Here is a 15,469-nt window from a genome sequence, read left to right as displayed (position 1 = left end):
TGGTGACATTGCCGACGCCCAACATAAATCAGACTCCGTCATCAGACTCCTCGTTGGAGAATGATCTGAATCGCACAGTGCGACAAAATCTCACCGCAAAGAAAAGGCCACGGCGCTCTCACTCTGCCCCGCCCACTCCGCCCGAAGGTGTCACCACACGCTCGCTAGCGCGCCTGGTAACGGCAGCGCAGAGCAACCGCGAAGCCACTCAGTAAAAACAACAAAAACACCAGTAGTACATAAGCGCAATGGCCCAATTTTCTAACGAATTCATCCTCCAATGGAATACGGCTTCACTTGTATCCCATTGGGGTGAATTCAAGAACTACATCTTAAATAAAAAAACCGTTAGTAGCCGCCGTCCAAGAAACAAAATTTATCGATTCGGACGCTGTCAACTACAACTTTAACATTCCCCAATATTCCCTGTATACAAATAACGTTAACGTAACTCCGCGCCGAGGCGGCTCGGCACTTTATATTTCAAATAAACTACTCCATCACCAAATTAAACTAAACACCCAGCTAAATGCTGTTGGTGCTAAGGTTAAACTTGCACACCAAGACATAACTATTATATCTATTTACCTTTCCCCTTCCCTCCCTTTCCATCCCCCCCATCTAACAAAACTCCTCTCAGATATACTACCCCCGTGCCTCATCATGGGAGACTTTAACGCCCATCACCTTTCTTGGGGCTGTAATTCAAACACCACTCGCGGAACACAAATATATAACGTAACTGAAGCACTTGATCTAATTTGTATCAACAATCGCACGCCAACAAGAACAGCAGCGTACAATGGCCAGCTCACACACTCCGTCATAGATCTGGCCTTCACAGACATAAACACCGCGACACTATTCACTCAAAATGTTGGAGACGACTCCCTCTTCAGCGACCACTTTCCTATTCATTATGTACTGAACGTCCCTTCAGGGCAAACTAACTTTAACTTTTTGCCTCGCTGGAATTTTAACAAAGCGGATTGGTCAGCATTTCAAATACATATAGATGAGCATATTAACAACACTCCCCCTAATGATATTAACGATTTCCTTAACAACATTCTTACCGCGGCCCACCAGTATGTTCCCCATACTGGCCCGCCTAGAGATTCTAAAAATGCGCCGTGGTGGAACACGGAATGCCAGAGAGCTGTTGCTCTTCGGAAGCGCGCTCTCAGAGCCTTTCAAAAATGTGTCTGCGAGGAACACGAGGAAGCATATAGACGTCAAAAATATCAAACTATGATTATAATTAAAGAAAATAAAACCAAAGGCTGGCAAACCTTTTCAAACACCTTTAATAGATTTACCCCTCTATCCAAAATCTGGTCGCTAATTAAAGCCTTTTCAAATAAACGCGCTAGAACATACAAAATTCCACATCTCCACATTAACAATATCCACTATACCATCCCACTCGACGTCGCGGAACAATTTGCAACACACTATTCCAACACATCCTCAGCACAACAATACACGCAAAACCAGAACCACTTCTACACGCATACACTAAGCACCCTTACATTCCACTCCACTAACACTGAACCATATAACCAACCGTTCACACTTAGTGAACTTACACACGCACTCTCCCGATGTGGCAATACCTCTGTAGGCCCCGACCAAATTGCCTATTCCTTTTTCCGTAACCTCTCTAGCACTAGTCTAGAAACCCTCCTCTCCTCCTTTAATCAACTTTGGATTAGCAACACCTTTCCAGATAGCTGGAGAATAAGCACCCTAATCCCGATCCTTAAACCCAGTAAACCCCCATCCTCTCCCTCCAGTTATCGTCCTATATCCTTGACAAGTTGCGCGTCCAAACTCTTCGAACGTATGATTAATGGGCGAATAAGAGCTTTTCTGGAAACAAATAAACTTCTTTCCCCCTTTCAAAATGGCTTTAGACCTGGACGCTCCACGTCCGATTCTATAGCCCATTTGATAGATGATGTACAAAGGGGATTCCAGGAAAACGAATTCACTCTATCAGTATTTTTGGATTTTCAAAACGCATTTGATAGAGTCAATAAACAAGGCCTTCTTATAAAAATACATAGATTGGGCATAAGGGGCCATATGGCTGCCTTTATTAAAAACTTTTTGACTAATCGAACATTTAACGTAAGATGTGGTAATACTCTCTCTTCAACCACCAATCAAGATCATGGCCTTCCCCAGGGTAGTGTCATTTCCCCTACCCTCTTCCTTATCATGATTAACGATATCTTTCATTTCTCCCCGCTTAACCAAAAACACTCTATATATGCTGACGATGTGGCGTTTTGGGTTACGCGCGACACCCCTCTCGCAGCATATAGTAGAGCCCAAATTATACTAAATGATATAGTTAAATGGTGCGAAGAATGGGGTCTTAAATTGTCCCGTAACAAAACGGCGGCTCTTCTCTTCGTACCACCTCGGCTAGCTCATGACAAACCCCCCTCACTTAAGATCAAAGACAAACCTATTAATTATGTCAATGAATTTACCTACCTTGGTATTACCTTGGATAAAACACTTAACTTTAACAAACACTTTGAAAACATTAAAAGCAGATGTTCCAGGCGCATAAATATTCTTAAATGTATAACAGGAAAAGATTGGGGCGCAGATAGGCGCACACTTTTCCAGCTATACACCTCTCTTATTCGCCCTATCTTGGACTATAACGCTTTTCTATTTGATGATATAGCTTCTAAGAAAATTGAGTCATTGCAGATTATCCAGAACAACGCTCTCCGTATTATTACGGGAGCTCACGCAACAACAAGTATTATAGCTCTTCACGCGGAATGCAACATCCCTTTTCTCCGACAACGACGTAAACTACAACTGCTTCGCTTTTTCGCTCGCGCCTGTTCTTCCCCTAATCAAAACACGCACAAGATCGTCACTAATCGGTATCAGGAAGGTCATCTCTCGTCCGCGCAAACTAAATATCCGGTGATTGCGTATCGAATAGAACTGGTCTTCGCGCGGTTTCAGATTCCTCCCCCAAAGATTCTCCCTACTCCACCCGCTTCTTCTTTCTACATCCCTCCGTTTGAAGGAGCGTCTTTCCTTTTCTCGTCGAACAAACGTAATACATTGAAAGAGGAATGTTTGCAACTCTTCCACAAGTATAAAGCCAACCACACAGGATATACCTTTTATTATACAGACGGCTCAAAAAAAGGGCCGAATACAGCGGCCGCTGTATATTCGGAGGTATATCAGAAATCATACAGGGTACATGATCATCACTCCATATTTACCGCAGAACTTTCCGGAATCCTAGCAGCTCTCAAACACGTAACAACATCCACAATAGAAAAAGCGGTGATATGTACCGATTCGGCCTCAGCCATTATGGCTATAAAAACTAGACGACCTGAGCCAAACCGGCTAGTACATAACATTAAAAAACAGTTGTATAAATTAGGAGAAGGCAAGGATATCAAACTCCTGTGGATACCAGGACATCTCGGTATCCCAGGCAATGAAGCGGCCGATAAACTGGCCAAAGACGCCCTAAATCTTCCACCCAGGAATCATCTTGAAAGGGCACATACCACATTGCAAGCGAAATAGTATATAATGCAGGTGAGATACACGTGTCATTGTGTAATGTGCCGGTGGAGGGACAGCAAGCGGGATATTGGGAGCGGGCTGTGATTGCTTTTGGCCAGTCTCGAAATTCGCCCAGTCATAGCGCGTTCTTTTTCCGCATTCAAAGGACGGACCGGCGATTTAATGACATTGATATTGCTTTTAGTCATTCGTTTTCCTGAACGTCGTTGGGCGTGTTTGACCTCCCTTAATGCACCTAAATGTACCTACGTTTAAAGAATAAACATAGATATGGAGACCCATGGAGGGGGGGGGGGGGCAGAGGTGAAAAAAGCTGCTACTCGCCTGCGTGCGTAGGTGACAGCCATAGGAATAAAGAGACAAATTCGAGCATATCAGATGATGCACTTAAAATAGATAACTAGGCCGTTTCCGCTAAAATCAGAGCTGTCTTCCCACAGAGGGCCACTATGGACCACGGCACAAAAATTTAACAGCGTCATCTCTTTGTAGCCAGCTCCGGCTGAAAAATCCCGCCGGTACGACTTGGGTACGACAGCCGGTGCGTTCTGAAGCGCCATAGACAACGCAGGAAAAACGGCGACAGCGCGACAGCTCGTCCCGCTCGTCGCCGGTTGAGCGGTGGCGGGGACCGGCGCGGCCTTGGCCGCCGCCGGAGGTAGGGAGGGACCGAGCGACGGGACGGGGGACGTCACATCTGGGCCCCACAACTGGGGTGAGGTCCATGACCATCGGTCCCGAAAACTTGGTAGGAGCGTTGATAATTGGTTCTGACTACTGAAGCGAAGGCAAGTGAATAAGTGACGACTGACAATCCTTTCGTGAGTTCTGATTGAACTGGATCAGGAAGCCAGGACGAGCTAGGAAGACGATCAGACCTATAGGTAAGGTAAGTTGGATGATAGTATTTTTTTTTTGTGTCACTGAAATGTGGCGATGTATTGTAATGCACAGAGGCCGAAATTTGAAAGGTCAGTTTCTTTCTAACATTCTGGCCTCATTTCATTAGGCCTACAAAGGTGATGAGAAAGCGTAAAAAAATATGGTATCTACTGTTTCAAGATGACTTGTAATAAAATTTGTGACAGCTAGACATTGCGTAGGTGACAGCTTTTGAGTTTTTTTTCACCTCGGGGGGGGGGGCTGATAATTAGTTGAGCCGGAATTGGGATAGAAGCCGGTATGGGATTGGGATAGAAGCTCAGCGAGACTAAGGGATTGTGTGGTGCCTTCGCTACGCCCCTCAAAATCACCCGTGTAGGGCCCTCAGGGCCGCCGGTTATGAAGCCATTGGAGGCACTGGTGTGGGCCCTCAAAGGTACCGGTGTGATGCTCTCAGAGGCATTGGTGCGGGGCCCCAGAGGTGCCGCTGTGGGCCCTCAGAGTCGCCGGTGAGGGTCCTCACAGTTGCCGTTGTGGGACCTCAGAGACACTGCAGTGTGGGGTTGTCACAGTTGGGTGTGGGACCCTTAGAGCTGCTGGCTCGAACCCTTTACAGGCCGACAGGGGCTCTCAGAGACCGACAAGGGGCTCTTAAGAGGTCTGCGGTGCCTTCGGGAGCCCTGTGGAGTCCTTAGAGACCAGCAAGGTACACTCAGACGCCAGTGGGGCCCTCAGAGTCGTCGGTGTGGGGCCTAGTGATGTCAATTACGGAAAATCGGAATACCCCGAATACCGATACCAAACCAAATACCAGCCAAAACCGTGGAGAAATACCGAAACCAAACCAACTTGGGAACATGAGGAAAATACCAACTTTTTACCGATTCCTTAGCCTCTTAAACATTAGCGAGGGTTCATGATACCAACAAAATACCAAACACATTAGGGTTGAAATACCAAATACCGAGTTGTTATCGGTTTGAAATCGGTATACCAAAAAGTTGGTATCCGATTGACATCTCTAGTGGGGCCCTCAAAAGTCACTGGTGAGTGGCCGTCCGATGCGGCTCCGGCGTTGAGCCCCCAGAGCCGCCGATATATGGCCTTAAGAAGCACTGGTTTCGGGACCTCATTCAGGGGTGCCGGTTGCACTCAGAGGTGGCAGTGTTGGGCCCTCAGCTAGGCACCGGTGTGGGGCATTCACAGCCGCCGGTGAGGGCCCTCGCAGGCGCCGTTGTGGGGGCCTTCAACCATTGGTTTAGGGGGTCATCGCAGGCGTGTGTGGAACCCTTAGAGCTGCTGGTCCCTGATAGGCCGGTAAGGGCCCTCAGAGGCCGGCAAGTAGCTCTCAGAGGTCACCAATAGGCCCTGAGAAGCCGGCAAGGGGCCCTCAAAGGCCGACAAGGGACACTAACTAAGTTAAAAAGCCGGTGTGGGGCTCTTATGGAGAGAAGTGTGGCTCTTCGGAGCACATAAGGTGTTCTGCCGAGCCCTGTGGGGCCCTTCTGAGTCGAAAGATGCCAGCGTGGACCCTCAGCCGCCAATTGGCGTCGCAAGGCCCCTCTGGCCCGAGAGGCCCCCTGATCCGATGGGGGCACGTGCCCCCTGCTTCCCCTCCCCCGGGTGCAGATAGAGAATGCAATCGGCGGTGCGGAACACAACAATTGCAATCGTTCCTCCTCCCGTCGCGAGGTCGCCCATCGCCTGAAGAGTACCGGGGGATCATCATCATCATCATCATGATCCCCCGGTACTCTTCAGGCGATATGGGATGGCGGGGATGGCGCTCTCTGGGCCGGGAAGTCTGGACGGCGGCCGGTGTTGCGGGCCCCATCGAGCACATGATCTCCCGCCGCCCCCCGCCGTGGATGGGCGCGGCTGGTGTCTCGCTGGCCCTATAGATGTCGGCGAACTGCCGCTGGGCGCGTCGGCAGCGGACAGAAGACGGGTGGCGGAGAGGTGCCTGGGAGGCCTAACACAGTGCGCGACCTGGATTTGGACGGATGGCTCGGCAGAGGGCGGAGTGGACAATGGAGGTGCTGGCGCGCTGGTGGTTCGCCCGGGAGGAGAGGAGCAGGAACTGCGAGCTCCGGCGGGCCGGCTGTGTTCCAGCTACCGGGCCGAGATGGTGGCTCTGGCCACGGCGCTGAGCTGGCTGATGGACCACCCAGAGGAGGACCCGGGCGACCCGGTGATGCTGTGCACTGACAGCCAGTCGGCTCTGTCGGCCCTACGCGCGGGACCGGCGGCCCAGCAATCACGGCTGGTGCCACAATATGGCAGGCCCTGCTTACGGTGGCGGAGCGGGGCCGCCGGGCCCATCTGCAGTGGGTTCCCTCCCACTGCGGGCTGGAGGGAAACGAACGCGCGGACATCCTGGCTAAGGAGGCGGCACAGCTGCCGCAGGAGTCATCCCCACTGGACGTTCAAACGGTCCACCGAGCAGCGGCAAGATCGGCGCGGGCGCGAGCGACGGCGAGGTGGCCCGAGGGATGGTACCGGGACCTCATGGGTTCGCGCTCCCCTCCGCCGGTGGCCGGCCTGAACCGAACGAGGGCGGCCGATGTCCACCAGTTACGAGCCGGTCACTGGTCGGCGTCGGCACAATACCTACACAGGATTGGAAGAAACCCTGGCGGGCGCTGCGAACAATGCAGTAGCCACAGGTGCCCGGCGGCGCGATGCCCCATCTGCAAAGAAGAGGCGGACACACCGAGACATGTCCTGGCGCGCTGCCCGGCCCTGATGGGAACCCGCATGCGCGTACTGGGGACTATACACCCACATCTGAGGGACCTGTGGGACGACGACTTGGTGGCGGCCCTGGCGGCCGCTGCCAGGTCCCTCCAGAGCCGCTCGGCTACGCTCGACTGAGCGGAGGGACTACAACTGACAACAACAACAGGTCGCCCATCCGACCCATATCCCATGATTGTCAACCTGGGGCTCGGGTCGGCAATGTACCGGCAAGGAAATCGGCTTTAGGTGAGTAAAAAAGTTATTAAGAGTCATTAGTTGTCGTTACGTTCGTCGTTCAGTAATAACAACTATACGGTGCCAAATGTACCCGACGTACAGCTTGGAGCCGGGCGCCGCCCGGTCTCCACCAGTGACGTCACGCTAATGCTTAGCGACCGGTCCATTGGAAATCGCGGGATGATTCCACCTCTCTTATACGGCCTTGGTTTCAATGGCCGGGAATCCCCGGAAGGGCGGGCGCCGATTTTCCGCCCGGGTCAGCCTATCCAGGCTCGCATGTCTGCCTCGGCTCCGACAGGTCCAGCACGGCGACTACGCGAATGTGAATCATGAATGGGTGGTGGGCGGCGGATGGTGCCACAGGGGAGGGGGAGCGTAGGGGATTAAAGGTGACACTTATGCTGCTTGTGATAACTCGCCTCGCCTCCCTGGGTTCCGCCCAGGTCCAGGGATAATCTTCTCCAACTTTAGCTAAAGTCTTATATTTGATTTTTTAAATCAATATAAGTATTATTGGATCTGAGGGCAGGGCAAGGAACAGGACTAGACATGCACAATTTTCCCGAAATCCGGGCCCAGCACCGAACCGGCAGCAGCACCGAACGGCGGGAAGACAACAAGGTATCGGGTTTGAGGGAACTGGGCAGGGCAGAGAGGGTCACAGGGCCTGAATGCAGAGCAGGGCGCAGGGCCTGAAGGAAGGGCAGGGCAAGGTACAAGACCTTAGGACAGGGCACTGGGCAGGTCACATATCCTAGGGGTATAGTAGGGCAGGACATAACAAGGTGTACGACCCTAGGATAGGGCAGGGCACAAGGACTGGAGAGCGCATGTATGTACTTAGGAAATAGTTCACTTTTAACATGGGGTTTTGAACTGGAATAGCAGTTTCGTAGCTTGAGCTGAGACTAGCACAAATCAGGAGCTTTTATGGCTCAACGATCACCCTAGACGAAGATATTCCATTTCTCGTTCCGAAAAGAGTGCCTTGCAGAGGAATGCGTGCCTTGCACAGGAATGCAGCCACGTCATCGTCAGCCAATCAGCATGCTGCTTACAGCCAATGCAGTATGCGTAGGTTTGAATTACGCGATATGATTGACCATGGTCAACGCGTAATAAGCTTCCGCCTCAAACATTATTTTACATAGAATATAGTTCGTCCTATATTAAAATATAGAAAATAATTGTTTTTACAAAAAGGTTTTACTTTCTTTCATGATCATTTTGAGCATAAAAAATCATAAATCAATAGCAAAATAGGTACTAATTTCAGGAAAGTGAACTGTTTCCTTTAGGTGCATAGTAAATCAGGGCACAAAGCAATCAGAAAGGCAACATCTGTTGCATAGTAAAAGACCGAGGCATGCTAAATATTTTTGCTTGCACTTTTCCGCTGAAACCGTGACATTTCAGTGTGGGACGCAGTGGTCCAAATTTCGCGAGGGCTACGTCCCAAAGGCAGGGGGCTGCGTCCCAAAATGGGACGCAGTCAGTATGTTAAAATATGCCCTGGGTCAACGGCTGTGGTGCGGTGAAGAACAGGACGTGAAACATTATTATTCTCCAGCCCTGACTGCAGGCTGTCCCGCCAAGGATGGAGTTCAATGATCGGTCTCTGGGCCTGGGGCGCTCTCCAGTAGGTATGTGAACTTATCGGAAATGTTGTTAAGCCTCGCCGTACCTATCAGTTTTCTGCATAGGCGACTGGGGAGAGTGGGGTAATTTGGCCGTTTTTTTTTAGAAACCGATGTAACTTAGAATTGACGACACATTTCTGCATTTTCTCAACGCTGGCAGGTGTCGCATTCATTTTACTTTACTGGACAGTGAACTTGAAATGATAGAGTAATTACTTATATTGAAATTGTGACGCATTACAAAGGTCTGCAAGGCGGCCAAATTGCCCCACTAGCAGGGTTATTTGGCCGGGGGTGTGGGGCAATTTGGCCGGTGTTAGTTTAGGTACGGTCGGGATTTTCTGTTATATTGCGAGTCAGCTTCAGATTCAGCAATGACGTGTGTCCTTTGACGCATTTACCACATTTTGGAGGTTGACTCATGGGGTCACAGGGGTCAAAATAGCCAAATTAGCGGCTCTAGATGCGTAGACAGTTTTTTTAGACGAATAACTTTTGAAGTAATCAAGCTAGGCCAAAACTTCGAGTACCATCGTAATTCTCTCGTCATTCCGCATCCAAACATATATGTGTTGACCTCGAGAAGTCAAGGTCAAAGGTTGACCTCAAGTCACGTTACCTCAGATCGCTTGACCTCAAGGTCACGTGATTTCAAGGTCATCATGCATATCATTCGATGCGCCTTGGTGAGCTGAACAGAATGAGACCATTTGTGCGGCTGTACCATTTTTATGTAAGAATTTATTAGCAAAAAACGTTTGGTAACCTTTGATGACGTCACATGCTCTTACAGGTGACCAATCGGAAGTAAGTCATCAAAGTAGTCAAAGTTGGTCATGAATCATGTCATTTATGGTACAATTGACCATGAAAACTCGGCCGTCCCAGCATAGTGACCATGAGCGCACCGGCCAAGTTGCCCCGCTAGTCCCGGCCAAATTACCCCATATTGCCATTCTGAAAATTTTTGTGTATAAAGTCAGCATGGCTATACGGAATTAGATGAAATTGCTCTTGGAACCGTTGAACACCCCCCAAGAATGGCGCTATAATGTCTGAATTCGTTTTTAGCCCAAATACTAGGGGAAGCGGGGGTAGCACCGCCATGTGGGAAACACCGCCATCCTCTCTATCGGCAAAACTCTGAATTGTAAATGTAAACACTCGCCATTTCGGTGTCCGAACGGAAACGGGACGCCGCGTGAGGTAGGTTTCGCTAAGATTTATTTGATTTTAAGATCGCAATTGCCCATTTTGTGAATTTCAAACCATCGTTGTAATCATTTGGCATGTTTGAGCAGCAAGTAAGTGGTCATTTCAAGTCAAAATGCCTTGATTTTTACGTTAAATTTGAGGGCATGAAGTGCTCTTTGTTGAGAAAGGAATTACAGAAGAATCGCGTCCCGGCTTGTTTTGCTGTCGGGGCGTTGTCGGTCCATGACTGTGAGTGGGGTAACACCGCCATGCTCGGCGGTGCTACCCCAAGGGGTGGCAAAATGGATAAAGCCGCAATGATGATTCACTCAGCTCGGAGAAGAGCTTTAGTTAGGCCGCAAACGTCGTCTGTTTTTTAACCTCACGTTTGACTTCACTGGATGTTTCGAAATAAACGTGAATTTACTGAATTTGTCATGTTTTGTATGCATATTGTCCGCAACAAACAGTCTGATCTGTGACAAACTAACTTGTGTGTCTCTTCTTGTGTGTCTTATATGAGTTTGAGTTACTATTTCAGACAGCAGTAACGCTTCCAAGGGTGGCTGTCACCGTAAGGCCGATCTGTGGATAACATCGCCATCAGTGGCGGTGCTACCCGCACATTTTTTTGGAGGACGAAAAATGCAGGACTTGTTTTCGACGTCTGTAAAGTAGCGAAATTTATAATGGAGCGCTTGAAAACTATGCCAACATGTAGGAAAACATTCCTACTTTCACATGAATGCAAAAGAGCTTCGTTTTTACTACGCATATCAGCTCGGTGAGCAGGAATGCTTACTCGTAAGGTGGCGGTGCTCCCCCCGCTTCCCCTACATGTTATACAACTTTGTAAACAGAAGTAAAAGTTACCATTTTCTAATGAAATTAACGTTTTATTAATTTTGAATAAAACTACGAGGGGCAAAGTTTTGACATTTGTCCTCCAGTTATTTCTACCCATGACAAATGAATAGAGACTAGAGTTATTTCACTCACTTTTATAAGACATCGTACAGGTGGGGGCGGCCAATTTACACCACCGGCCAAATTACCCCACTCTCCCCCACCCGGCCAACGGGAGAGGGTAAATAATGGCAGACGCCATGCCGTTTTGCCTCTTATTGAGCTAGAGCTTCGCGGAAAAAATGGACGTGGTCAACCGGCGACCCCTGAGTTGCTGCTCCGAATTCAATTTATAGTAGGTACCTATACCCAGTGCTTTCCGCGATAACTAATTTTCAGACCTGCGATAATGATGAAACGATAAGAAAGGTTTGCGATAACGATAAACGATAAACGATATTTTTTTTCAAAAAATTAACAGCGATAGCGATAAAACGATAAAACGATAACGATAATTGTTTTTTTAACAGCGATAACGAAACGATAAACGATAAAACGATAAAGATAATTGTTTTCTTATAGCGATAACGAAACGATAAACGATAAAACGATAACGATAATTGTTTTTTTTTAACAGCGATAACAAAAGCGATAGCAAATACAGCTTAAATAGGTGTACTTAAAGTTTATTTGCAGTATCTATCTACTCAATACTGGATCATAGGTACAAGTAAAGAAAAAGGACAAAAAAAAAAACACATTTTAGTCTGAAGCTCAGCATCTGTCGCACATACTGTCGCGCGGCATACACTGTCGATCGTCTTCCATTTTTCCATCATCCCGTTTTACATTTTATCGTTTATCGTTCATAATTTTTGTAACTTGCGATAAGTGGATAAGCGATAATTTTGAAAATTTAGCGATAAATGATAACGATAACCGATTTACTTAACAACGATAATTATTGTTCATCCTTTACCGCTCATCCTATCGCATGCGGAAACCACTGCCTGTACCTATAGGTACGGGTATATACCTATATTCAACTCGACCCGATATATACAATATATTCAATACATAATACGGGTGGAGAGCCCTGAAGCTGGGCCAATTGGCTTTTGGTAAATAACTTTGCAAAACAAAAAAATAGCCGCAGAACTGCAAATTGTTGGCAAATTGTGTATCGTCGTGTTTGTCATGCTCAGACGCGTCAAATGCTGTTTTTTTGTGATGTTGCCTTAGCTTGTTAACCTCAGGCCAAGATCAAGTCAAAGCCACTCAGGTTACGAATTCGTTCAATTGAGGTCATATCGCGTATCGTTCGGTCTTCTGGAGTTGGTGGGACCCGCTCCCTTGCCGTGTCACCCCCAATTTAGCTAGAGTCTCGCGGAAGAAGACGTGTGCAGTGCGCCGTTACCAGTCGCAGCGACTGGGATAATTAATTCAAAGCGCCAAGTCAACCGGTGACGTCTGAGGTCAGGTCAAGTGCCCGGATATCCGACTTTCGGTGAATGGCTTCGCCGGATTGTTTTCTTTTTGTTTTACATTTTGTGAAACTATAGTGAGCTTCGTATGGGAAGAAGTTCGTATACTTTCTTATTGGGGAATTCCAGTGGGGAGCGGCACCCCGAGGCAGTTGTGAGTGACTCGTGCGTCAAGATCAACGTGCCTCCCCACCCCCAGTTCCCATTCGAACCCGGGTCACCTGTTCAGGCAGGGGCGTGCACAGGCTGGCTTATAGGGTAGCACGGGATTTGTCGGAGTTTAACGTCATGACATTCGTTTTGTTGAGCTGTCAATGAGCTGTCATATTGACGGTTCTGACGGTCACGGGCCGTCTAATTACGTGCGGGGCGGCCGTTTTCTGACATTCAGCGCAGTAGTGCTGTGCCCTGTGGTCTGCAGAGCACAGCCAGAGGCCGACTGGCGCGGGTGTGGTGGGACTTTACGCCTCTCACTCCGGCATCCAGCCTGTGTCGGGTGGAACGCTGTGGGGGAGCGAGCAGCCGCTGTCCGTGGCTTAGTCTACCACCGGTCTCCGATCAGTTGACATGGGGCGTCTTGTGTCGGGATCTGCCGCAGCGGCTCTGCTACTGTTGCTCTGTTGCGCCGAACTGCGGGCTCACGGTAAGCTGACTAAATGAACGCTTGCAGTTTGTTCGGCGAACTACAGAGATGCCTGATGCAGCGCACTCGTTGCACTGCTGCATATACATAGTTGTACTTACGTGACTTTATTACGCCGTGAGCGATAGGTAGAAGGTGTTTTTTTTTACGATGGATTAGCTGACAACTATTTGGTGCGTATTCGGCTAAATGATGTCGGATACGGCTTATAAAGTGGAATACTGTTATGCTTAAATTATCCAAAACTCGAACCAAACCTATACCTTATCAGTTACCACGGTCTCCAGACTTGATATTTTGCACACCTATATCCGGTCAGGAGGTTGCGATCAATTCGGCGATCAAATTATATATACCACTTCAGCGCTTCGCTGTTCAGCGCACACAAAAGCCCATAGGCCTTTAGTGTTATTCGTTCTCTTGTACGCACAGCAGTCTCCAATTTTCAAAAGCCAGCTATTATAGCAGTTTGCTTGAACGTCTAATATCATCTGGAGTCGTGCTTTACACTTATGCATAGCATAAGGCGCGAAGTTGGCAGTGAACAGAAACATTTCACTCGTGTTTCTAAGCAATCACTACTATCATTTCTTTTCAGAGCCTTTGACAAGCTGCAAGAAGAAGTGCCCCACCGGCCAGGAATGTAAGCTGGTGCGGAAATGCTGGAAGGGCCTGTGGTGTTTTTCATTAGCGGCGTGTGTTGACGTGCAGCCGCCGCCGCCGTCCAGGCCGCCGAGCTGTCAGGCGATCCGCTGCGCCGGCACCCAGGTGTGTGTGCTGCAGGAGGTGGTGTGCGCCACCCAGCACTGCTATCCGGTGCCGGTCTGCATCGACGACCCGTGCGCGCTGGCCCTCTGCGGCCAGCCGGGCACGCGCTGTGTGACCCAGCGGCGGCCGGACGCGCAGCCCGCCTGCACGCCCTTCCCCGGCTGCCAGTTCACCTCGGCCTGCGTGCCGAGGGCCCGGCCGAAGCCCGGCTTCTGTCCGGCGGCCAGCCTGGTGCCGGCCGACAGCGTGAAGCCGTGCACCTACGACAACGACTGTCCGTCGAGCCTGCTCTGCTGCCGCGGCGCCTCCGGCAGCAGCAGCTGCACGGCGCCCGCGTTCCCGAACCCCTGCGACAGCGTGACCTGCGGCCCAGCCGGCCCGACCTGCCGCGTGGTCGACGGAGTGGCGGGGTGTCTGGACCGGGTCTGCAGCCCGGGACCCGACTCCTACTTCTGCCAGAACAACACGCAGACGTTCTGCTCTCAGAGCGCCGCAATCATCCGCACTGACCTTCCCTGCTAAAGGTCATCGCCACTTGTGCTCTAATAGGAAGTAATGTAATCTTACCCGTAATGGTCTTATTGCAATTTGGTCTGAAACATGTCATTCCCGTAGAATGGGTCTTTAATAGTTTATGCTAACAGATCTGACTGAAATTATATGTTCCAGCAAATAAATTACACCCATGTGTCTCGAAAAATATGCAAACGACAATACAAAATATACTTATGGTGACAATCATAGACTGTGTGTATAAGATGACATGCACATGCACGACACGGTACCGGGTAAAAGCTTCTATGTGAATGGCGATGCATTTCCACTGGCGGATCCAGAACGGCGGTCTTGGACACTGCGAGGGGCATACCCCCAACAAAGTTTCTCCAAATTCCAAAAACTCTTCGGATTTCGATTCATTACGCACTGCTGTGCAGTTTAAAACATACTGTTCCTAATTAAAGTAGTAGTTTTAAAGTAAAGTAGTTTTATTCTCGAAAAACAGCGCAAATTTTCCTAGAGTTCGGGCGCCACGAGGGGTGGGGCTTTGCCTCAAATGACCCTATGGATCCGTCAGTGGGTTTTCCTGGCGGCCACTGCTGTTAGAAATATGCTCAGTCATGGCAGAGTTGGGTGTGATGCGACCTTCTTTAATATTTTGGCAATTGATAATGATATATGCAATCAACATGTACAGACTATGGATAGTTGTTAGGTCTGGTCCTAGACAAATTGCATACACGGTTCAAAATGCCACTTAAGGTCAAAGGTCACATTCACAAGCATACTTCAAAATATTTCTTAGTTAGAATGCTGGTTTAAAACTTTTAACCCTCGCCGGCCGAGGGGTAGCGCCCCCGATATTTTTTTTCGTGATAGCTCCAAACTCGCCAGCGCTAGAGAGCTGAACCTTTGCATACGTGACCTTTGATTCAAGTCAGATCTTGTGACAC

General features: G+C 49.1%; 2 protein-coding genes across 2 annotated transcripts; both read left to right on the top strand.

Annotated features, from left to right (window-relative positions):
* Positions 1 to 2,128: 2,128 nt before the first annotated feature.
* Positions 2,129 to 3,582, top strand: LOC122392598. The gene has a single exon (XM_043387651.1). It carries the CDS (start codon positions 2,224 to 2,226, stop codon positions 3,580 to 3,582), a length of 1,359 nt encoding a protein of 452 aa, XP_043243586.1. The 5' UTR covers positions 2,129 to 2,223.
* A 3,007-nt stretch (positions 3,583 to 6,589) lies between these two features.
* LOC122392597 (keratin-associated protein 4-3-like) lies at positions 6,590 to 14,540 on the top strand. The gene is made up of 2 exons (XM_043387650.1): positions 6,590 to 6,655; positions 13,962 to 14,540. Exons 1-2 carry the CDS (start codon positions 6,590 to 6,592, stop codon positions 14,538 to 14,540), a joined length of 645 nt encoding a protein of 214 aa, XP_043243585.1.
* The last annotated feature ends 929 nt before the right edge of the window (positions 14,541 to 15,469 follow it).

This window comes from Amphibalanus amphitrite, unplaced genomic scaffold, assembly GCF_019059575.1.
Source record: "Amphibalanus amphitrite isolate SeventyFive unplaced genomic scaffold, NRLGWU_Aamphi_draft 000493F_arrow, whole genome shotgun sequence".
NCBI lineage: Eukaryota > Metazoa > Arthropoda > Thecostraca > Balanomorpha > Balanidae > Amphibalanus > Amphibalanus amphitrite.
Note: the sequence above shows the minus strand (reverse complement) of the source record. Positions and strands in the feature narration are given on the sequence as shown.